The 25,384-nt window shown below is 37.7% G+C and overlaps 1 protein-coding gene across 3 annotated transcripts in view; it reads right to left on the bottom strand.

Moving 5' to 3' along the window:
* Positions 1–25,384, bottom strand: part of NCKAP5 (NCK-associated protein 5) — a 904,755-nt gene that overhangs the window by 470,295 nt on the left and 409,076 nt on the right. For all 3 annotated transcript variants that reach the window (XM_011970297.1, XM_011970296.1, XM_011970298.1), the window contains exon 4: positions 15,366–15,499. In XM_011970297.1, coding sequence (XP_011825687.1) covers positions 15,366–15,499 — 134 coding nt within the window. The remainder of the gene's footprint in view (positions 1–15,365; positions 15,500–25,384) is intronic.

The raw sequence follows: 25,384 nt of genomic DNA, 5'->3' as shown, positions 1-25,384 counted from the left end.
GTATGCTGAACCAGGAATTTCTTTCCAAATGGGCCTGAGCCTGCTTCCAGGACCTGCTGGGGCTGTGTGTGCACTCAAGACCCAAAAAGTAGCCAAATGCTGGCAGCATGCGTGGGATGTGGACAGAGGATAGACATGACAACTAGGGTGTACACACATGTGCACCCCAGGCTCCTAGTGGTAATGGGAACATGGAGCTGGAGGTGAGAGAAGAAAGGGAGTCAACCAAACCACTGGGCTGCAAGCTGGATGTTAGGAACTGGCTGCCCCTGTACCAACATGGGCCAAAATGGAACTCCAAGGACAAGGAGAATTCCACGCTTGATTCGGCCTTCCAGGTCATGACGAAGATGCATTCATCAAGGAGAACACATTTTACTTGGCATTTTATTTTGCTGACTTGGTTTATAACTTGTACATATTTAGATCCATAGAATATGGGCTGCCATTTATATACTCTTGTTCTAGGCCTTGTAAATATTAGGGGTAGGGCCGCATCAGAGTTAGGTTTAGAAAATTATAGGCTTGCAAATAAGAGTAAATGTATTAAGTTCTGTTAATTTCTTAGGAAAACTAAGATTCCAACTAATAATCTACAAGAAAGCAGCATGTCTCAAAGGTATTCTCTTCTTTCATTTTCATAAAACATTACAAACATCTGTAAAAGTAAAGGTTCGTATAAGAAATGCTGACATGTTCGATTATAACCAACTCAAAGCCAATTGAGTTTCAACATTAACCCCTGATCCTCCCTCCAAATTATTTAAATTGCATCACACAATCACATATTTTCAGCCATATTTATGTCAGTATGGATAGGTAGAAGACAAGGACTCTTTTAAAAAACATAGCCATATGTTATCACACCTAAAAACAAGAACTATATCAATTCAGTGAGTAGACAAACCTTCCAACCATATCTTCAGATTATCTCATTTGTTTTCTTTTTTGCAGTCTTTTCAAATCAGGATCCAAATAAGGTCCACCCAATGTCTCGCGACACTATTTTTGATCTATCGGTTTTCTCCCCGCCTCTCTTTTTCTTCCTTGTACTATATTTGTTGAAAAAAACAGGTCATTTGTTCCATAGAATTTCCCATAGTTTGGATTTTGCAGAACCTAGTCTCATAATGTTTCCTGTAAATTGTTTATTATATCTACAGGCTTGATGAGATTCAAAGTTCATTTTTTGGCAAGGTTCCTTCATAGATAGCTTTGGGTATTTCCACCAAGAGACACAAGATGTATCAATGTCTCTCTCTGGTAATGTTAGCACTATGTCTGATGCACTATTTCATTAAAAATTGCAAAATAGCTTCTAATTATATTCTTCTTTCTCCATTTATTAGTTAAAATATCTTACAAAGGGAAACTTCCCTCCACTGAGGATGATTTAGTTACAGTTCTTAAATACACCATGCTTCTTTCTCTTTGCTTATCAATTTTGAAAATAAAAAGTTGGTTTCCTAGGATCCTCTTGGGGTTGTTTTGTATTATTGTAAGTGAAAGGATTTAAACAAAAGCTGACATGCTTTAATACACTGCAGTTAGTATTCTTACTGATGCATGAATTGAGCTGCTCTTGATTGGTGGAAGACTTTTCAGATTGGATCCTGGACATTTTAACAACAGCCTCAGACTGCTATGACAATAACAACACTACCTCTAAAAATATGACCACTAAAAGCAAAGATATTTTGTGGATTTCTTTTTGTCATGAATATAGATCCCATTACAAATGTACAAGCATCTTCTTTCAAGTCACTTCAAATGATTGTTCACTCTGTAGATTTGCCATCAACTATAATTGCAGTTAGATTTACTGGTTTTGCTTTCAATTTGGGGAAATTTTAAAATCAGATGTTATGTTACAATTTTATTAAATATGTATGTATTTATAAAGTCAAATCCTCAAAACAAGGTTTATGAGATAAATTTAGCTTCTATTCTTGTCCCATCCCCTCTTCTTTCCTTCTATTTAAAGTTAACAACTTCTTAAGTCGTACATCCTTCTTCCAAATACATCTCTTTCTATATGTTTGTTTACGTGTGTGGACATACACACGTGTACAAATTCCATTTATTTGAAGGTAAACTGAAGTATATATATGTGTGTGTGTGTATATGTGTGTGTGTGTGTATATATATATATAGTGTTTACACACACACACACCCTTCTCAACCTGGTATAGAGATTGGTGATTTCCTTTTTCTGGTGATTGATTATTTTGTTTTATATGAAAACAAGATTGAAATATTGAAAATGAGGAACTCTAGGTAAATATTTTTTGTAAAGTAATACCATGGAAAGGATGTTGAACTCTCTAAATCACCATATTTACATCTACCATTCACTTCAAATTAACTGAAGATCAGTTTCTGCAATTGTTAAGGGTTCATTAATCAAGTAATTCCGGAAAAGGGCATATTGATATTTGAACTTAATTATTATGAAGTTTTATACGTTTTAGAATGAATGAACTTAAACTTAAAATTGTCTAACACAATTTTTTGTAACTTATTGCAAAAATAAGAAAAATTTGTCAGTCATGCAGAACATACCTCAAGCAATTAATAAATACACTGATATATTCTCGAAGACACTGGAAAAAAAAAACTTTAGTAAAATGGTATGTATCTAAAACTATATACTTGCTCCAAACATAAATATTGCATTGATGCAAACACTAAATTTTTGAGAAGCTTAACATATATTAATTATTGTACTGTACTACAGGAGGAGAATCCTTAAGGGACAGACAGACCTGACTTAAATCCTGATTCAGCCATTAGTGGCTGTGTGACCTTTGCAAATTGTTTAACCTTTCTGGGCTTTATTTTTTTTATTTATCAAATCTGGATGCTAATAGTTGCTCACTGGACTATAAGCAATGAGATTATGTGTTCAAAGCATGCAGAAATGCAACTGGTACAAGCCCAATACTCAATAATATTAGCTCACTTGTTCTTTTGTAGGCAAAAGTATGAATAATGGTTAAGACTTAGGGTATCTGAGTTCAAACACCAGCTACAATACATCCAAGCAGTATGAAGATGGGCAAGTTATTTAACTCATGGGAGCCTCAGTTTCCTCGTGTGTAAAGGAGACATGCTAAAAATATCTTCCATGGAGGACTCTTATAAGAATTAAATTACATGTAATATAGTTCGTCTAAAAGGAAGGGATGCTTGTTTGTTTCATTTCACTGTTATAACCCTGATACCTAAAATAGTACTGGCACTTGGTAATTCTCCTTAAGTGTTAATAAAAAATAAATGAGATAACTGTTTGAATCTCATGTAACTCATGTTACTTTCAAGTTGCTGCTTTTCACATCTAAGAGTTCTTTCTTCATGCACTGAGACTGTCCTTCGCCTCTCCAGATTTTATTAAATGATGGATGTTCTCACTGTCAGTGTAATCTCTAAGGTCCCGGCCTTTCCTGAACTGGGCTTTGGGTGCACTGAGGCGGTAACTACAGCCTTAATACCCCACTACTCAATTCTTTACTCAAGAGAGGCTGCCTAGAAAGTCTGGGTCTGCAGAATCTCATAGTCATTCCAATCTATTAGACCTGTAGGATATTTCCTGATAACATATCATGTGCTATGGTGATTGTTTCTGAAAAGGCAATAGACTTGTAAGTGTTCTATGTGTCATGCACACTGGAAGTACACTAAATATATTACTACTTCACTGGGGACTCTCTTGACAATAATGTGAATTGCTGAGGGAATAGACATCAATTCTTAAAGTGTTTCTGACATCAAAGGTGACCGCTGGGCTTCAGGAAAAGTGTTCAAAGTAAGACTGACTTTGTGATTGAGATATTCATAATAATCACACTGCAAAGGTAGGCTAGGCATTCTTCCACTACCCAAGATATAAGGGAATGATGCTGGCAGATTCCAAGCTGAGTTTGCTGAGATAAGGGCCTTCAAGGAACTGAGCTCTGGCAACACGCATTGTGAGTACCCATACCATCAGGTCTGTCTTTGTATTCTGTTCTCTGAACCTAAAATGCCCTTCCTTCAGTTCTCTATTAAACCCTCTTCATCTGTACATGCTTCAATACTCATCTCAAATGAATCCATTTCTGGCTGGCAGAGTTTTTCATCTATCATTTTTTTCTCCCTGTCTTATAGCAAATATTTGATCCTAACCTTAGTTATTTTCACATGTAACTCTTTTTATATCCTGAGATCCTTGGGGACAGGGGATATGGCTTGCTTATTTCTGCGTCTCCACTCCTTGCTTAGCATAGAACCAAACCAATTTTTAAAAAATTATCATACTTTAGGTGTAGTAGTATCTGCAAAAAAAAAAATATTCTTTATACAATATTATCCAAATGGAAATTTTATGTTAAAATTCAATAGAGATAATATAAATTAGATTTTTTAAAATCTCAATATGATGGACCAGGTTGGCCAAATACCATCCACAGTGAGGGTTATTAAATGGTAGATTCAAACAGCAGCATGGTCCACCAGAAATAACACTTTATTCATTTACTTCACCATTTGTTGTGCACATACTATGTGCCAGGCTAAAATCATAAGCAGCTTACATTTTATAAAGGGAAGACATAATATGCAGGTGCAAAATGCTAGCAAGAAAAAAAAATTATGTGATAAAAGTCTGTAATCAAGTGAGTAAAGTAGAATATTATATAAGGCATCAGGGAGATGGTGAATTTGGAGCTGGATTGTGTTAGCTAAACACATATTGTCCAAGCCAACAGCAAAGGGAAAATTGGGGCCATCTTAGTTAAATTCAATGGCTACACAGTCCATGTCATAAGTGCAATTGTAACTTGACGGTAGTCTGTGTATTTGGAAACAATGACTCAATCATCAGCACAAGTGGTTTGAAAATGAAATGGGAAAATATACTAAGAAAGCAGAGACCATAAAAGAGGCACTAAAGACATAAACATTCAACCTTCCTTACAAACTTTGAAACAGAAAAATCATGGTTAACCAGTTTGCGTGTTTGTTTGTTTTTGAGACAGAGTCTCGCTCTGTTGCCCAGGCTGGAGTGCAATGGTGCAATCTCAGCTCACTACAACCTCCGCCTCCTGGGTTCAAGTGATTCTTCTCCTGCCTCAGCCTCCTAAGTAGCTGGAATTACAGGTGACTGCCACTATGCCAGCTAATTTTTGTGGTTTTTAGTAGAGATGGGGTTTCACCATGTTCATCAGGCTGGTCTCAAACTCCTGACCTCAGGTGATCCACCCACCTTGGCCTCCCAAAGTGCTGGGATTACAGGCGTGAGCCACCACGCCTGGCCCAGTTTTCCTTTTAATTTGATATAATTGTATCTATCCCACTGACCCAAGAGTCTCTTAGGTGCGATCTCAGCAGGGTGATAATAATTAAGTTTAAGAAATACTGTAAGTGGCAGAGCACGTAAATCTATGAGCAAGGCTGAATTCTGCATGAAATACAATTGCTTAGATCAGTAGGGTAAATATAGCTTAAAACAATCTATTGTATATTTCAAAATAGCTAGAAGAGAATAATGTGAATATTTCCAGCAAAAGATAAATATTTGAGGTGGTGGAAATCACAATACCACTGATTTCATATTTTCAAATTATATGAATGTATTAACATATCACTTGTACTCCAAAATTATGTACATCTATTATCTATCAATACATTTTTAAAAGCTCCACTTTCCATTAAAGATTATAAACTACAAAACGAATAAATGAGGGAGCAGAAAGAGTGTGTGACCAGAAGTCAGAAGCCCTGGGTTCCGGGTTGGGGTTCACATAGCCATGTGATCATAAGCAAGTTACTTCATTTTTTAAGCTTCAATATAATATTTATTATTATTAATATATTTGATTCAATATCATATAATATGCTCTCCCTATCATATGTAAGGTTATAATGAGAAATGAATGAAATAATGTAGGGAATGCTTTTGGAAATAATAAAAAATAAAAGTAAAAAGTACTGTCATTTCTGTAATCATGGGGATATCAATATTAATTAAAATGCTTATTGTAAAACACAACTGCTTAAAGCGGTTACAGAAAATAAGCAAGGAAAAAGAAATGTATATTTCTGTCTTGAGAAAATGCATGCTGTCAGTTGTTATTACCGTAAACGACAGGTGAAAACCTTTGGACAGGAGAAGTGTGCGAAGAATTCTGAAACACAGTTTAATGAAAACTACAACACATTTATTTTGTCAGAATCCCATAGCTTCAGCATAGCTAACTCTCTGCTTTATTCTCAGGAAACATTCTTAAAAGCTTGAAGCTGTTTGTTAGCAACAGATGTAGACATTTATAAACAAGGACCATCTTAACAGAATTATTTCTCACAAATTAAATAAAGGATTCCAAAGAACGGTTCCAACTGTTTACAGTTAGCACTTAGACTTACACTCTGCAGGAACAGTCTCCATTAAATGCACTGCCTATGGACCAAAAAGGTAATCAGAACAATGATCTATACTACTGGGACTGCTGCCTCTGCCTCTGCCCCATACGCAAACCTTAGAGAGATTGGTATACATGTTATCTGAGAGCCATAAAACACGCTCGGAGAGTAAACTTTAGCCTATGGGAAGTAAACTGTCAATGCACCAAATTCCATTTAGTGCCCTGCAGAAAGAATTCTGCAAAGAGTATTCTGAAACAGGCAACTTATCTTTTATAGGTGAGCACTCCATCACAGAAGCCCAGAGATGAGAAATCAGGTCTTCATCCTCCCAGGCCATCACAGTTTATAACTCTAAGAATGATGAGTATTATCAAAATGTTAAAGATCCCCACAAATGGCCGTTCTACAACCTCCCTTGGAAGCAAATTTCTGTCATAAACACACTATCTGTAAAATTCTTCTATATGCTTAACCTAAGTCTAGTAGAACTCTGGCTGCATCTTTCTACTTTACTGAAGATATTCATTCATTCATTCTTCAATCAACAAAAATTTATTTAATGTTTATGATGGCAAAGGTTATGGGTGGTAGTATAAGAGAGGAACAGGAGCACAAACAGTATCTGTCCCTTGGATAGGCAGCAACCTTTAACTCTTTATTTAGATCATTATTAGGAGCAATGTATTAAAATAGCTGCCAATTTGCAGAAAATACCAATGCCAGAAGAACATGATGCCCAATCCCAAATACGGTAATCAACAAAACTTAGACTGTGGGAAACTCTACAGGTCAAATATTCTAGGTCTTTAATGCATAAAATACGAAAGAAAAGGAAGGGATGGACAGTAACCTGTAGGTTCAAAAAAACTTAAAAGACATATCCAGTTGTTTTTTTAACAGATGCACAAGACTAAACTGAAGGGTCTGGGGATGCACATTAAATGATGAAACTACGAAAAACACAGGAAGGTTATTGCTATAAAGTCCGACTAATAGCTTATTGGAAAAAGATAAAGGTTGAGGCTGAGAAGAGGCACCCAGATGGGATTCTGGGAGGCTGGTAGAGTCTCCTTTCTTGACTCCTTTCTTGACCAACGGCGTTGGTTACAAAGCCGTTCACCTTAGAATTATTTCTTAAGCCAGACATTTATTTTGTGTGACTTCCTGTGTCTGTTTTATTTTTGAAGAAGCATGTATGGATATGAAACAACTAGAACTCCTATACATTGCTACATTGCTAGTAGAAATGTAAAAAGGCACAGATAATTTGGAAAAAGAGTTTGGCAGTTTCTTATGGAATTAAACAAATGCTTACTATACGGCTCTGTGGTCCCACCCTAGTTATCTGCCCAAGAGGTAAACGCTCTAAGGCCTGGACATGAATGTTGATAGCAGCTTTAATCACATTCACTCAAAACGGGAGAGAATCCAAATGTCTATCAACAGGTGAATGAATAAACAAATAGTAGTATATCTACCTAACAGAATACTATTCACGAATAAAAAATGAACTACTGATTTTTGCAAAAACATGGACACATCTCAAAAGAATCACACAAAGTAAAAGAAACCAGACCAAAAAGTTCCATACTTTATGACTTCATCGTTTATGAGTCTTTCTGGAAAAGGCAAAACTACAGAGAGAGAAATAAGACGAATAGTTACCAGGGGCTTGTGAGGGAAATGAGAACAGAGAGGGAGGGAGAGAACTGGTCCAGGACATGAAAATATTCTGTATTTTAATTGTGGTGGTGGTTACACGAGGGTCAATGCTTGTCCAAACTTACCTAAACTGTAAACGTAAGAAAAGTGGACTTTCTATAAACTGCACCAAAAAATAAAACATTTATTATTGAAAGTAGCAATCAATTCAGTTTTCAATTTTAAAACATTATTCTATATCTCACACATTTTCTTAAAGGAAAAAGTGTGTTGGAGCAGGGACAGTAATATATTAGAAGTTATAATATGTTATTAAAACACATTTAGAGGAGAGACTAAATCATTGGTATTTTTATTGATGGCTATTTCTTCAGAGAAACTGTTAAAAAGTGGAAACAATTCTGGTTGTCATAAAGGTCTCTCTGTTTAGACTTTTTACCAAACCAGTTCAAATAAATCCTGAAGTGGACAACATCAGAGCCAAGGGCAGTCTTGGTTATATGTTCACTGCAGAGTATCTGAAGTTTCTTTTGCCAGTCAGGTTCCCCAGTATTTAATTTTGGCTGTCCCTGACAGAAATTTCTCATCTAGGCTCGGCAGTTTTCTAATTTCAACTTCTCCAGAGTCAAGTAACCAAAATAGACGTGGCCAAAACCCGGTCCCACAGAGCCTCCCTGTGATTACTGCATGGACAATAAGGCAGTCTCCTCCAAGACCTCAACATAAAACTCACTGTTACAAACTTCAGGAAGGCCTGGTTACAAACGTGAAATTATTATTTCACCCAATAAGTAAGTGCATGTCATTTCTAATGTAGGGCCTTTTAAAAGGCATAAAAAGCATTTATAACTCTATAATGTAATTGAATTTACTCATTTTACAGATGAGCAAATTGAGACCCAAAAGGGTCAAATTACTTAACCAGAGTTATTAAGCTACTTAGAGGTACACTGACACCAGGTCCCGGACAACCCATTAAAGAAGATAGTGCTCTTTGCAATGAAATTGAAACTATACTCTGTGTTAATACTGTTTTCTCTACAGGGATGAATAATGGGCAACATAACTTTCATGCTGTCTACTCAAAAACATAAAGCTCTTTAAAAAATTTAAGAAGAAACATATGACCATCTCATCATTTATTAGGCAGAAAGAGAAATACAAAAGAATATAGTAATGTTCAGCTTTCAGTAAGTTAGTATTTGCCCAGGGAGCCAAAAACAGCCTTTCTTTTCAGTTTGCTACATAATTGGTTTTGGATTTCCCTTGCTTTGCTTAAGGGAGACCTTACATGCTAGATCGCTAAGATATAAACTTCTGACATCAAAATATGATCCATATTATGTTATCCAGGCATTTTAAAAGATGCCATTTAAAATCTTTTCTTCCATCTGTTGTAATTGGAAGAAAATTTATCCTTCAACCAATGTTGCTTTGCCATCTTCAACTTCCAGTAGATTTACACAGAGCAACAGATGAGAGGCCTCAATTTTTACGAAGTCTCAGGCAGAAATACTGTTGATGATGTGGAAGTAGCAATTCCAATTCGAAAGAAAATTGCCCTCTGTATCCATCAGGAGGAACGAGGCACTCAGGAGAGCCGGCCTCTGAGACAGGTTAAAGTTGACGAACAGTCAGACATGGGAACCAGTGCGGAAGAGGAGAGGAAGAGCTCTGTGCTGATGCTTGTCCAAAGGTCAATTGACAGCTTTACTCATCTTGTTACGTTTTCCTCCTTCTAAAGATGCAGAGAAAATGTTCTTTTAATGTACCAGACAGATACAGAAGCAGAAGGGAGTACGTGGGTAGAACATTTAAGGGCATATTATCCTCTTCAACACACACTTCTATGCCAGGTGCCTACCGCTTCCAAATGGGCAGCAGAAAATGAACCCTAGGATTCCATGAAGTCTCTGAGAGCCGATAATGTGAACAGCAACCAATGAACGAGTTAAGCGGTAAAACCATCTCCATTTATGGCTCCTTGAAGTTCAGCATGCAGCAGACTGCACTTAAGCACAGCAATCAACTGTGATAGGAGAATCCCCATTACAGTAAGTAAAGAAATAGCTTCAAGGCAGTGGATGACGGTGCCAGGGGAGAAGGTCAGAACAGGTGCAGAGAAATCCTCAGGGTAGGGAGTGAAAGCTTGAGCTCCATTTGGGTGATTTTTAACTATCCTGGTCAAATATGAGTGGCAAACCTTAATTATTCCCCCTTATTTAGATGTACAATGACTGGTGTAAACACACACGGAACATTTCAAGGCTGAAGAGGCCTGAAATCAAGTATCTTGATTCCTGATACTTGGGTTGTAATATGGTTTGCTAAGAACGTTTACAAATTATGTCTGCCAGGTGCTAAATCTGCCAGATCAATTTTAATTTAAATTTCCAACATGCTGCAGTACAGAGCTGTGACACAATAAAAATGTGTATTATTATTGTTGTCACTATGCAATCATTAATTTCATCTGACTATCCATGCCTCAGCGTAATAAACCATTAGCAAGTATGAAGTCTGGCTGTTCTGAATCTGGACAGAAGTCCTCTTTATTTACAGCCAAGCTATAAATATGTTGTTATGCTCATATATGTACATCAGACTTCTCTATCTGAATTCTACTTTTTTGTGGGCCCATATGGTGTTACTAGGCACACAATAAAAGTGTTTGTTTCCTGTTGAAAACAGCAGCTTTCATTAATAATCTACAAATTGGGCCTGGCATGGTGGCTCACCAGCACTTCGGGAGGCTGAGGTGTGAGGATCACTTGAACCCAGAAGTTTGACACCAGGCTGGGCAACATGGTAAAACTTTGTCTACCACAATTACAAAAATTAGCCAGGCGTGGTGACATGCACCTGTAGGTAGGTTGCAGTAAGCTGAGACTGCACCACACTCCAGCCTGGGGAACCTGAGCCAGACCTTGTCTCAATCATCATCATCATCATCATCTACAAGTTGATTAGATTATTTCCAAAGGGACCAACAGAGACACCTACGCAAATCATGCATGGTATGCACAATTACATACACGAAATCAGTACTCTGTAGAGTTGCTTATCTCCTCATTTTATCACCTAAGTGATCCTATTACTCTACTTTTTTTTTTTTTTTTTTTTTTTGGTAAATCACTGTTACTTCAACTCAACATCCCCCACCTAGCTTGGAGACAATATTCCTGAAAGTGCTCCTCCACGTGAATCTAACTGATACACAAACACTTCATTACCTCAACAGGGATAATAAATCCAGGGGTCCAAACAGTGATTGTCTTTACATACAAGGGAAGACAGTTCCACAGTCTCATCTACAGCATTCACCTTGGCACAATTCAAACAAGCAGTTAGAGGAGTGGGGAGAGTGGGGAGAATTTGGAATTTTAGACAGTTACAAATCTAATCCCTCATAAAATATGCCCAGCCACACAGACAATGGGTGAAACAACCACTTTCACATCTGGAGCACTTTTGATGTATATCACCAAATAATAAGATAAAGCGGCAGCCCTAAGGTATCACCACCTACTTCTAACTACCACCTTATTGAAGTGCTCTCTCAACTGTGAAGAAGGCTTAATGCAAGTATCTTTTTTCCTCCATGTTTACATTAAAGAATGTAAATGGTCCGAACCAAGTTTGTTATGCCTGTCTGAATCACCCTCAATGTAGGCAATTTCTGATTTATGAGCTTAGAGCTGATTAGGTAACCTCTGGCGGCATATCCAATTTTTTTTTATTGCCTAAACTTTGGGCCATGTCTGATCATTATAGCCTAATCAGAGGTCAAGAGGGAAGAAGGGACTGTGGCTGAAGGTTTGGTGGTGATATAAAAAGGAACTACTCATTCAAGCATTTGTATAGATTTTTATCACCTCAGTGATCCCATTACTCATTAATAGAGACAATCACAAATGTTCAGGCTTGCCTGGTGCCTTCAAGCCGTCAGACTCATCACATAGCTGAAACTGCATAAAATTAAGCCTTGGACTACCTCTCCTGAATCACTCATCCTGACACCTGAACTCTGCTTCCCATGTGTACCTAACTGTCCCAGCATCGAACTTCATTACCCGCTCCTCCCTCCATTGACTCACCTTGTTACTGAAGCTGAGACTTGGAATCCCCTAACTACTGTTTAGAGGCTCCCATGCCTACAAGGTCATCAAACATAGCAAGAAAACATGTCACCCAGCCCAGGCCAGGCCTCAGCATCTTATGCCTCTGTTTCCCACATTCATAGTATTAGAAAGGCACATGTATATATCAGGAGGTTCCTGTGAAACTGAGGTATAATGGTTGACTTGAGAACTTTAAACATCAGAGTACCGGAGTAGTTCTTATTTTACTTGTGATCTCTTAGACATGACTCAGCATTTTTATTCCATATATTAGGACCTTGAAAAACAGCTTAACTTTCCAGATATAAGTGACACAGTGAAAGCCGTAGCCCTTGCAAGAATTAATCCTAATTTGCACCATTTTGGGCCATGTCTACTGTATCCTTCAGTGTCTTCTACAAAGTGTTCTATGTGATACATTCTATTACGAATTGATTAACAGAGATAATATTCCTCTCTAAGGAGTAGTAGCCTTTGGCCATGAGATAATAATTAAATATTCCTTTTTTTTTTTTTCCTTTTGATCTTGTCTGCCAGGAATCTTAGAGCTAAATTACATGCTCATACTCAGAAAACTTCTTGGGCTATGTGAAGGTGATAACTTGTCACGTTCTCCTTTCATGACCTTTATTTTGTTTTTATTTTATCAGCCCTATTGTAAATCTACCTTTTATTGTAAACCATACCACATTCTTTGAGAAAGTGGTTATTAGCTTAGCTTTTAAAAGTAACCTCAGCCCATGAACAATGTTCAAAAGTAACTCCACATCCCAGACATCATCATGCACAAAATGAACTCATCGACCCAAGAGAAAAAAAGAAGAAAATTATGAATATAAAAGTTTCTAATTCAATAGAATCATTTATATTATGTAAATTATTTAGATGACCATATTGGATGCTAACCCCGTCCAAGGGTGATGCAATAAAGGCTTATTCTGTAATATTGAGAATTTTTCAAAGACTTACTAAGATTATTTAAACATAACTAGAAATACCTTAAAAACCAAAGTTTAAACTGTGAAAGGCCATCAGAAATGGTTCAGTGGGTCTGCTCAAATTATTGTGTAATTATCTGTTACACATGCTTTTCCCCTCCATGTCTTTTACTGATTTACATTAGTTCTCCGGACTTGAACTTTTCAGTTTCAGTGACACTTTACACGAGAAAACTAATTATAATAGGATAAAAATCCCTCACAAAAGAAGTATGTAAAAACCAGCCACTATTTATTGTACACATAAGTATCTTCTCTTTCAGCCCAGGATGTAGTCTTGACTCTTGTGTAACTGAAATCTGTATGGGATTGGCATCTGATTTACAGCAGATGACCCGGCACCACATGAATATAATTTACTACGCCATGTGTCTCCTGCCACCTAAATCAATAGCTTGAATATAGAGACATCTCAATTAGACAGTGCAAGGAGAGCAAGATCTGCCTCCTCCTATCCTGTGCCATTAAAACAACCAATATTACCAAGCAGTGCTTATTTTAAATTCACTTTGGAGGGGTGGATCTATTATTTTAAGTTGGTTAGGAGACACAAAGGGAGAGTTGCCATCAAACTGAATGAAAAATCGAGCATAAGGTGATATAAGTAATAGCCTATGAGGGGTGGGGACAAGCATTTATTAAAGTATTGACTGGTGCATTTCTACAGCACCTGTGTATTATCATGGGCTTCAGGTGTTGAACAGGGTGTTAAATTATAATGCTGACCACACAGGAGTCATCCATCCTTCTTGTCCTGTTCCTCCACGAACCCCTACACCAAAGTTGAAGCACATATATGGTATTGGCCATAATGAGGTAAATTATCTGGAGGCTCAACTGTGTTTGTTCTCTCCCTGCAACACATCTAAAAATTAAGCTGTCATTATAAAAACTTCATAATGACAAAGCTATCTTATCTATCACCGGTCACAGTGTTCTCCAAATCCCAGTGAAAAGTTAAAGACAAGACCCACACAGTTTGTTCATGAGGATTTTAGGGCAACTTCTTAAACATGGATACTGCCTGGGATAATCTCAGGAGAGAAAAGTGAAACAAATTATTTTCCTGATTTTATAAATGGTGAAGTATAGAAATGAACGCAGATTGTCCTTCACAAGGTGCCGATATCTGGTCCCAGGGCTGTAAAAGCACAATTTTCTGGGGGATTCCTCCCATGGAATTGAAGGGACTTTAACATAATAGTTTGAACCATCAACTGCCCCCATATTAACTATAATTGGAAACTGAAAGATTCCAACTGCTAGAATTAAATCTAGGAACTACTGTTTCAGAATCTTCCTTTCAAATTCTAGTGATCTGTTTATCTGTTTCTCTCTCTCTCTCTCCTTTTTTTTTTTTTTTTTTTTTTTGGTAACAGAATCTCGCTTTGTTACCTAGGCTGGAGTGCAGTGGCTCAATCTCGGCTCACTGCAAACTCCACCGCCTGGGTCCAAGTGATTCTCCTGCCTCAGCCTCCCGAGTTGCTGGGATTACAGGCACCTGCCACCACGCCTGGCTAATTTTTGTATTTTTAGTAGAGATGGGGCTTTGCCATGTTGGCCAGGCTGGTCTTGAACTCCTGACCTCAAGTGATCGGCCCACCTCCGCCTTCCAAAGTCCTGAAATTACAGGTGTGAGCCACTGAGCCTGGCCAAATTCAAGTGTTCTAAGTGATATCTTTTTAAGGACAGGAACTCACTGATTTTTTTTTTTTTTTTTTTTTCTCTCCCTCCCCCCTTTTTTTTTTTTTTTTTTTTTACTCCTTAGTGTTTCCTCTAAGCAAAGAAGAAGAGCTTATTGAATTGTTAGATTCACATACCCTCTCTTTGTCTTAAAATAGGATTGCGACGACCAGTGAAATCTCATGCTCTTGGCTGGCCTTTTAAAGGACAAGCCTACTGGCTGCAAAGTCACCACAACTCAATTGAAGACCCTTAGGGAAGCCATCAGGAAAGAAAAGACAACCAGTCTCAATAAAGATCATGTCAGGTGCAAATGGATGGTTTCAGAAAATTGGTCTGGATGCGATAGGATGCTTTAGTCAGAACAGAAGGTCTAAATGGTTGGTAAATTGCTCATCAAACACAACAGAAGCTTACACAATGGACATTCAGTCCAAGGTGTTATGGGTGCAGAGAGAGATGCACCTCAGGAAGCAATCTGCTCAGTTAAGAACAATACCTGGAGAACTGCTGCTGCAAGCCACGCATCTGAATTCTGTTGCGCTCAGACTCTAGGGTCACCTCCTGCAACCGCTTCTCGCTTTGAAGGCGTAAGTGTCTCTCCTCTTCCAGTTCATGTATCAGCTTCTCATGCTATAAAAGGCACAAAGGGAATGGCTTTTAGGAAAGTGTTTATGACAAAAATAAGAAATAGCTGGTTATCAAGTGATAACTTGAGCTTTATATATATATGAATTTCATCCTTCAAACAACCCCACGAAGTAGGTCCTGTTCTTAATCTCTTGTTATAGACAAAGAAACCAATGATCAAAGATACCTAAGTAATTTGTGCAAGGTCACATAAACCAGAAGGTAATAGATTTTGAGTCCCAGATGACTAAATTCTAACACTTGAATAATTTCCACTAACCCAGAGAGCACGCTGTGAAGAACTGTGACCCAAAAATACTGTCGAATGCACAGTAAGTCAGATAATAATTAGTAAGATTATTACCTGTTCAGAATTATTTCATCTCTTCCATCTCTGGTATATCCTTGAAAGAGAACATTACTGTTTTTATAGAAGGACTGAAAATTTCAAGGTAATTAGAACGTGAAGCTGATGAGAGTGAGGCTCAAGAACTGTTTTCCATTTTGTCCAGTTAGGTCTTCAGAGATAAAACTAGGCCAAGCCACCCACTGTTTTTATAATCCTAGATAACTGGCTCATCTCACGAACGGGTATCAGGGATTGAAAGAGGAACTAGATGGCACAGAATAGATGGTTCAGCACAAACTCATCCCTGGAACTGGTAGAAAGCACACAGCTCAGATTCTCCTGACAGCACTGAGTCAGCTACACTAATGTCTTTTTTGTTTTGTAGTTGTTTTGTTGTTGTTGTTGTCGTTGCCTTTTTTAAAAAGCATACCGTGCTGTTATTGTTATTGCTGTTACTAAACTGAGCATTTTGTACACAGGATATATACTCTATGGTGAAAACCATAGATGCAATGTCTGATCACGAGGGACATGCATACTTAAAAGGAAAGAAGAGAAACAGAGACCAGAGACCTCTGTTTTGAAATAAACCAAACACTATGACTGTGTACCATGCACTATGGATTAAATATGATTTATCGCATGTGGCATATTCACAGGAAGTGACAGCAACGACAGATTTTCTCCAGCTCTAACTCATGAGAAAAAAGGCATTCTGTGGATCATGAAAGAAACATTAGATGAGAATCTAGACATGAATCCTGATCCTCTAAAAATACTTACATATCCCCTGCCTCTGTACCTTTGTTCCTGCGTAAAAAGCTCCCTAGGTCTCTCCATTGAAAGCCTAGGGTTCCTTCCAGGCTCAGCTGTAAGCCATGTCCTCTACAACGTATCCCTCATCACTGCATTTCCTCCCTTCCCTGAATTCCAACAGTACCTACTATCTTTACTACCCTTTAGGCCTTCACTTTTTCTACTATTATTTTTCATGTGAATTTATCATAATTCTCCACCTAGATAAATATTTGTTCAAGATGCCTTATGTGCAGATATATGTTACATTTTAGCATGTTACCTAATACGCGGTAGTGCTGGAAATATATTTGCTTATTGATTCTGAAGCTGGCCCTTTGCTTACTCAGGCCTGACTTTTTGATGATCTACTTTTAACTCCCATAATGAGTTACTTTTACTGAAAACAGAAAAACTAAAATCAAAATTAAATCAAATCTTTATTCTGTCACTTTGGACAACGACATTCTGGAAGCATTGGAAAGAAAGAAAAATGTGGTTGTGGAAGACAAATGGGTTAATTAAAGTTAACTCTTTACAAAAATGGTCAAAATGGCAAATTTTATGTGATATATATTTTACTATAATAAAATAAACTCTTTACAGTTATATATACAATTGACATTCCTCTTTTTATTGACTGATTAGACTAAAAGCAACATAGACAAGTCACCAATATTACAGAATTTGGAAGATAGTGCTTGGATTCCAGAGACAGGTCAAGAAAACAAAAGTATGCTAAATAGTTCAAAAAAGTATGCTATGAAGAATGTGAAGTTCATGCCTGTAATTCCAGTACTTTGGGAGGCCGAGGCGGGTGGATCACAAGGTCAGGAGTTCAAGACCAGCCTGGCCAAGATGGTGAAACCCCGTCTCTACTAAAAATACAAAAATTAGTCAGGGGTGGTGGCGCCTATAATCCCAGCTACTCGGGAGGCTGAGGCAGTGAATTGCTTGAACCCAGGAGGCGGAGGTTGCAGTGAGCCAAGATCACACCACTGCACTCCAGTCTGGGTGACAGAGCGAGACTCTATCTCAAAAAAAAACAAAAACAAAAACAAAACAAAACAAAAAAAACAGTGAAGTTTTGCAGAGAAAACAGCATCCCTCCTTCCTTCAAAAGTAAAGAATGCTCCATAGATCCACTCACTGCCATATTAAAGAGTCCCAAAAACATGACCATGAGAGAACCTTTTCCACACGAATAACTTTTCTCTTCAATTTATTTATGCCTTTTCAAACATGAAAAAAAATCACACACACACACACACAAAACCCTGGTAACACAGAGAAAATTCTAAGGAATTAAGACTATGAGAGCAAAAGCTGTTTACTAAAATATATTCCCTTCAAATGAGATGTATTTCAATTAATCTATCAAAGCTTGACAATAATCCACACCTACTAAAAATGAAAAAGCTTTGTACCCAAATTTAAAAACATGGCTAAACACAGAAAAAAATATAGTATCCATAGATCGGCTATTTTTTTTTCTGTATTCCCTATATTGATTCTATCCCCAAAGTAATTTTAATTTATCACCCAAATATTTGCTCTGGATCTTTCACAGCAGAAAGTGTGAAAGGTAACGAGAGATGGAGAGCAGTTGGTGTTATTTACACAACGCCACTAGGTACTGAAGAGCAGTAAGTAGAGGACAACATCATGGAAATCTGGGCTACAAATCTGATAGGATCACATTTCTAGAGCAACATCTCTCTTTCTGTAGAGCCACTGAGCTGGAATGGCTTTAAGATACCTGCCTAGGAGAGCCTCATGATGATTTTCAAAGCTCCTCAATCACCACCTTTCAATTCCTCCCATGTTCTTCCAGCAAGATGCTCCATGTTCGTCACCTCTTCCCTTTCTCTTTGGCTTCTCTTACCAAAGCTCTTAAATCGCTGCACCAGGAACACAAACAACGGCTCAAAGGCTGAGTCTAAGCAGTGACATTACACACGTGTTCAACAAAACTTGCCAGTCACAGGCTCTTCTTTCCCTTTACAGAGGTGGGCTTTGTTATTAGGAAAAAGGTAGGTTTGCCTATTTTTCTGAAGAAAAGCTGTGAGTGGGTTAACTTTCAACTGTTATTCATTAGCTGCTGTCTCTAACTCTGAAATGAGCAAACTCTGCAAAAAATATCTTCAATCTGGAGAATATTCTACAATTTACAAAATGTGTCCACCTTCATTACTGTATTCAGTCTCCAGAACAATTCAGCAATATTGGTTATTATCACCTCCATCTAAAGATAAGGGTAGGGGCCAAAAAGAGAGGCAGGAAGCTTGCTCTGGTTCCATGGTTAGAAATGGCAGCTCTGGAGCTAGAACTGAGTTTTTCTGACCCTAAGTCTCCATTTTTTTCTCCTACTACTGTCAGTTCTGCTGTAACATGTCTTTTAAAAGTGCTAATTTGTTCCAACGCAATTGATATGATATGAAAAAATTTGAGCATGACACAAATCTTAGGTTTGCTGATTGCCTGATTTCATTCATGAGAAAAATTAGGGGAACACAGACAACTGCACACAGCTGAACTGCATCAAAACACACATATTTCAAATAGACCTCAGTCCACCATGTGCATTAAGAGCCATAACCATCCACATGTGGTGTTACAACTTTCCCTCCAATTTCAGACAGTGTTCCTTCCACCACTTCACAGTAGCTTCTGAACTGCATCCCTATTGATATCCAACTTCCACAAAAAAACTCTTTCAAGGTAAAGCACCATATTTATTGTAGTATTTATGTATTTTTTTAACCATTGAACACATGGCTACTGATTGTATTAAGTTCCTACCTTTTTGTTTTTAGTGTGTCACTGAAAAAGTTTTGAGTATTGTTCCCATAGTCCTGTTTCCCCCATAAGCCTTGTGGTTTCCACTGTGTGGTTTTACAGAGTGCAGTAATTTTCAGGAACATACAAGTTATGGACATCATGGTGAAGAAAAGGAAGTCCAAATCAAGAGTGGAATTCCAAAGTAATTTTCCTATTTGGACACGAGCAAAGAGTTAAGTTCTAGACAAAGAATCAAACATACAAACAGAAAGACAGCTATTACCTTCATGGTTCTACAGAATGATCTTGTCTATACCTCACAACCTACACACAGCAACTTAACTGAGCCATTCTCTGATTAAACCTCAAATGCAGGAGATTCCTCCATTTCCCTGGGTAATCTAAGTTTCTGAACTTTTGTCCTGATAATTTTGTAAAACTTGCTTAAATCATTAAAGTATCAAAAGGTCATTTCTACATGTATGTTTCAAGGAAATGAAGAAAAATCTATATAGATTCTGATTATTCCCTAATAGAAAACCGTGCATGTAAAAGAAGCTATGTACCACCAACATGGAGTCGTTTATTTACTTGGCCCACAAATGTTTATTGAGCAGCTACTACATGCCAAACACTGAACTAGACATGGAAACCAGCACTGAGTCAAATGGACATGGTTCCTGGCTTCATTAGACTTACAGACTAATGGAGACGGCTGGTGCTAAATAAACATCACACAGATAACACAGCAGTATAAATTGATTTTTAATGAAGAGTTTACTGAAAGGTGAAAGTGATGAAAACTGATTTTGTTTGGTGGATCAGGAGAAGACCTCTCTGAGAAAGTAACATTGAAACTGAGACCTCTGTGATGACCAGGTGCTACCAGGTGAAGAGAGGGGACCAGCACTCCAGGCACAGGGAGTGGCAAGTGCGAAGCCCTCTGTCGTGTAGGGAGGGAGGAAGAGAAGCCCAGTGTGGCTGGACGCTGGTGAGCCAGGGGACAGGAGTGGCATGGGATGCAGGAGGAAAAGAATAAGGGCTAGACCACATAGGACCATGAACATCACATGACGGATTTGGGACTACAGCCTGAGTAAAATGATGACTCATTACCGAGGGTTTAATCAAGTGAGGAAGATGATTTGATTAAGATTTGGCAAAGTTCATTCTGACTGCAGTACGGAGGAAGAACTAAGAGGCTAAATTATAGAATGGGAAAACATTCATATAAATATTTAAATATTTAAAATAAATATAATAAATTAAATAACGCTACCAGCTTTTAGTTTGTACTGCGCCATTTACTAGAGAAGTGGTTTTGAACAAGCTACTTAACTTAAAACTTAACTGCTTTAAGCCAGTTTCCTCTGTGTACTGGGGATAGTGAACTCAACCAAGACAATTTCATAGTATCACTGTGAATAATAGATGAAATAATGTATGGTAAGGCACTTCAAAAACTCAAAAATCCCATATAAAAATAAGATATGGCTAAAATTACACAACTCATATCATCTAATATACTTCAGCTACTTTTGATAAATTCTGTATAACATTTGTCTTTAATAACCATTAAATATTTAAAAAATCAGTTAGATATTTCAAAAAGTTCAAAAATGTGTGCCTAAGCAGATCATACATTAATCCTGAAAGAAAACACATTTTAAATATGATTTTGATGTAAGAATGGAGAGGCTAACTTAATCACAAATGCCATCTAGAATATATATAACCCTGTGTTTGGCCTTCCCTAAAATACATTATTTTTTATTCTCATTTCCTAGTATGATTTCAGACAGATGGCTTGATGTATGGTATGACAAAACTTCAGAATGAAATTAACACATTAACACTTGATTCAAATATGGAGAGCCAATAAGTACCTCTATTCGAGGTCTAATTATAGTTGGTGATTCTCATTATATCAGTGGGTGATAATACTGCCAGAGTTAAAGACGATTCAAAGAATATGAAAAAGAAAGAGGAATTTATTTGGCTTGGAAATTCTAGCACCACCTTATGTGGCATATATTTGATGAAACATCAGACATAACAAAAGGCACCTCCCACATAGGCTCCAAGCCCTCCATGAGTCCTGCCTCATGAGTGTCATGAGGTACCAGCTCATCTCAGGTGTCCTGTGCTGGCTTGATGTCTGAGAGATACATGAAAATTGAGAGGCAGTCGCTATAGGTCTGTTTCAAAAGATTTCCTGAAAATGTGTCCAAGTGATAACATTCGAATTGAGTCACACTTTATGATCATAGAATCATGGGGAAAACATCAGTACTCTTGGATAATAAGAGGATCTTAAGGTGAGAAATGAATAGAGGCCATTAGAGAAGGACAAAGTGATTCAATGATATTCCTGTATATTGATGGAAAAACATATGAGCTCATTTGAGAAATGTGGAACCTGAGAAGCAAGCTACCCGCTAGAAAACATGCCCAGTCACAAGTATCTCCAGGTATTCACCAATAACAACATCCAATGTATACTCGAACATCTTAAGAATTACCGGAAACCCAGAATAATCCTTTTCATTCTCTCCCTTCCTATTGAGAATCTAAATTGACACCTGTGTTTTTTCTGCAGAAGTCCACGAGCCAAACACATCAGCAGAAAAATTAATGTCTTCATGAAAACTAGTTTTTACTGGGAAAACTCTATTAACCAACTCTACCAAGTCGGTATGAAATGGATCTAAATTAAGCTATAGTTATTACATCTAATTGTAGCCTTGTGTTTGTTTTTCACACATATTGCAATATATTTCCCCCATAAAGATCTCTGAATTCAATATCCCCATTAGTTATGAAAGATTTGGTCATCCTAGAAGCAGAGAAACAGATAAGGAACTTAAGAATTGATTTTTTTTTTTAAACCCGTACTGTTGGCTGTAACAGAAGAATCAGAATCAGATTTTGAGATGCAAGGATAGAAATAGCCAAGTATATATCTGCAGTGCTGATAACATCACCCAAGAGAGACAAAGCTTTTATTCTAACTAAAAAAAGATGCAGAGCTTGGTTTTTATGTGTGTGTGTGCTTTTTTTTTTTTTTTTTGGAAAAGAAAGGAGAAAGGGTGAGATAAAGAAATACAGCAGAGGAGAAGGGTGGGGTAGAGAGTAGAAATTTCAAGGGCAAGTAAGACAGATGGGCACTTGGATGGATCTTAATGTCCTCAATGCTAGATAGGAGCTCTATAACAGAAATGACACAGGTGAATCACCCCATATGACTAAATTTTCTTAGACAAAGCTTATATACGTGCTTATTACTTAGCAAAGGGATAGAGATGTGAACTCGATGAAAGGAGTTTTTCCATGGTGGGTTGTGAAGAAAAGCAAGATAAAATGAAGGTGTTAGGAATACCACTCAAAATCCTAAGGAAATTGAACACTTGAACAAAGGATTCTTAGCAAAGCAATTTTACTTCTGCGCAGAGAGGTAACTCCTTGGCCAGTTGCCACAAGAGCACATCTGAACAAAGGGGCACAAGAGCCTTTATTCCTGATGCAAGTCCTGCCCCTGTACCCTTTCCCCATTGGCTGGGGTCGCGTCATACAATCCAAACTAATCCCGGTTGGCTAAACATTTGATTTTTTTTAGATAGAGTGGGCACGTGAAAGAAAGTGGAGTGAGTGAAAGGGGAAGGAGTGTCTGTAATGAGCTAGAAAGTTCGTCCTCTTTCCAAATAAGGAAAGGAACGTGAGCTGGTACTGATAACTCTTGGTACTGTGGCGTGCCTGGGCATCTAACAAAGGCAAAAATGAAAAAAAGGAGAAAAAAAGAAGAACAAAAAGCGGGGAGGGTACTATGAATTAAAGAATAAAAGATTGATTCGATTATCTGAAGAGAAACCTCACCATATCCTACAAAGGTCTGGCACATGGAGATTGATACGCATTGTGAAGTCATGGTGGAAAAAATTACAACAAATTTTGGGATCCTACCAAGAGAAAAGAAGTTGTTTATTGCATAGTCAATGGTCTTTATTATTTATCAACTAGGGCTACAAATCAATAATAAAATGGTAACACTGTATTCACAACACAAAGTAACACAGTTTTGCTTTTAATGTCATCCTACAGCAGAAAAAAATAGGATGAAAATTTATGCATTGATCCACTTCTCACATTTTTCATCAGTCTAAGTGTCTTCATTTTCACCTCATGATTCCTACAATGGAGAAGGCATGAGGCTAACAGACTGGGCTACAGTTTCTGTCTCCCCATTAACTTGCCAGGTGACCTTGGGAAATATACTTACCATCTCCAGACCTACTTCTAAACTGCTATAGTAAGTTCTTATAATTTTATGTTGTTTTATGCTGCCTTGGCCTCCATTTTAAATATAAGTTGGATTCTCTCATACCAGAAGAAGGGCGCAGTCATCCTTGGTAGAGTTTCCTGTTCTATGCCTAACTCCCACTCCTAGTTCCCCAATGTGTTCAATTCAGATATCTGCATTACATAACTGCCTGCTATGGGTCTGCTAGACACAGACTGCTTGACTGGCGCTGCTGTCCCTACCCCCTGCATGAGCTGTGCAGATATGCCACAGTGGCTAACCCTCAGTCACAGTGTGACCACCTGGAACTCACACCTGTTGCTTTAAACTCACCAATTAACATTCCCCATAGGAAACCTGTTTGGATAACACCTTGGACCCCAGTAAAGGCACTGGCTTATGGATCTCTCTCTACGTGTGCTCCTAGACCTCCATATGTGTGGCCCTCAGGCACATCATGTACCCCCAGGGCCTGTAAACAAGAAAATCTGTGTTTCCCTCTTGTCTCATTTCTAATCATTGGAGGGTTCCCTCCATCTGAAAGATTCTAAATTAACATTAATGCTAAGGTCCCTTCCAACTCTCATATCTTATACAGTGATGAAATTAGCCACAACCATATCAGGAAAAAGCATAAGCAATTACAAATAACATTAGTGGCATAAAGAGATTAAATACAATGTCTATAAGTGGGGTGTGTGTATATACACATATTTTGGGGGTTAGTGAAAGTCTAAGTTTCACTTAATATTGATGAAGGTGACTGGCATCCTCGTTTTGGATAATTAGTGGGTGAAGATTTAAGAGGCAAAGGGCACAGGTTTTGGGTTAGAGAGAGCCAGGCAATGTTGAAACAATGATATTGGACATTACACAATTAGGAAGAGGAGTGATAAAATAGAGACACCAAAGGCATTGGTTTTAATTTGATTCTGAAATGACTGGGAGTATCAGCAGATTTTGAGGAGAATGACAGAATCTAAATGATGTTTAAGCAACATAATTCTTCCTCAGGGTGGACTCTAGACGTGAAATACTACCAAAAAAGGAACAATTTCCTTACTGTCGTTCATTAGCAATGGTTTCTTGGGTTGGAAAGGGTCTTTTCACGGAGTTTTCTGGCTCACTGACTTTGTGACTTCTACAAGCTTCTCAGAAAACTAATTCCTCTCAAGTCTTTGAATATCTGATGTTTACAGGGGCTGACCAAGGAAAGCAAGACATTGAGTAATAACCCAGGTAGGTAGTAAGCTTGTTATCAATAGTCCACTGCTTAATTCAGACTCTCTTTCCCTTACCCCAATCTTTTCCTTGAGTTTATTTAGTCAAAAGGCTCAATTCTCAGCTTGACTTAGAAAAGAGCTTTATTTCCTCAACCAGTAGGCCCTTCTATAAAAAGTCAATGACTCATTCTTCTCCCCTGGTCACAGATCTTTCTCTGTTGTCATGTTAATTGATCACAATTAACAGTAGCTGCTTATTATTCTATCCCCTTGGAAGTTTTCAGAAGTCGATTTTATTAAATGCCTTCATACTTGGCTGAAGTCTTAAACATTGTTTCCTTTTCTGTGGAGACAGTATATTCCATACAAAGACAAGACAGCGTTTCAGGTTTTTTGTTTTTGTGGTAGCAACTTTTGCTTGCCGTTCTCTACCCTGAACCACA

This window comes from Mandrillus leucophaeus, unplaced genomic scaffold, assembly GCF_000951045.1.
Source record: "Mandrillus leucophaeus isolate KB7577 unplaced genomic scaffold, Mleu.le_1.0 Scaffold94, whole genome shotgun sequence".
Lineage (NCBI taxonomy): Eukaryota > Metazoa > Chordata > Mammalia > Primates > Cercopithecidae > Mandrillus > Mandrillus leucophaeus.
This window is presented reverse-complemented; position numbering and strand designations above follow the sequence as displayed.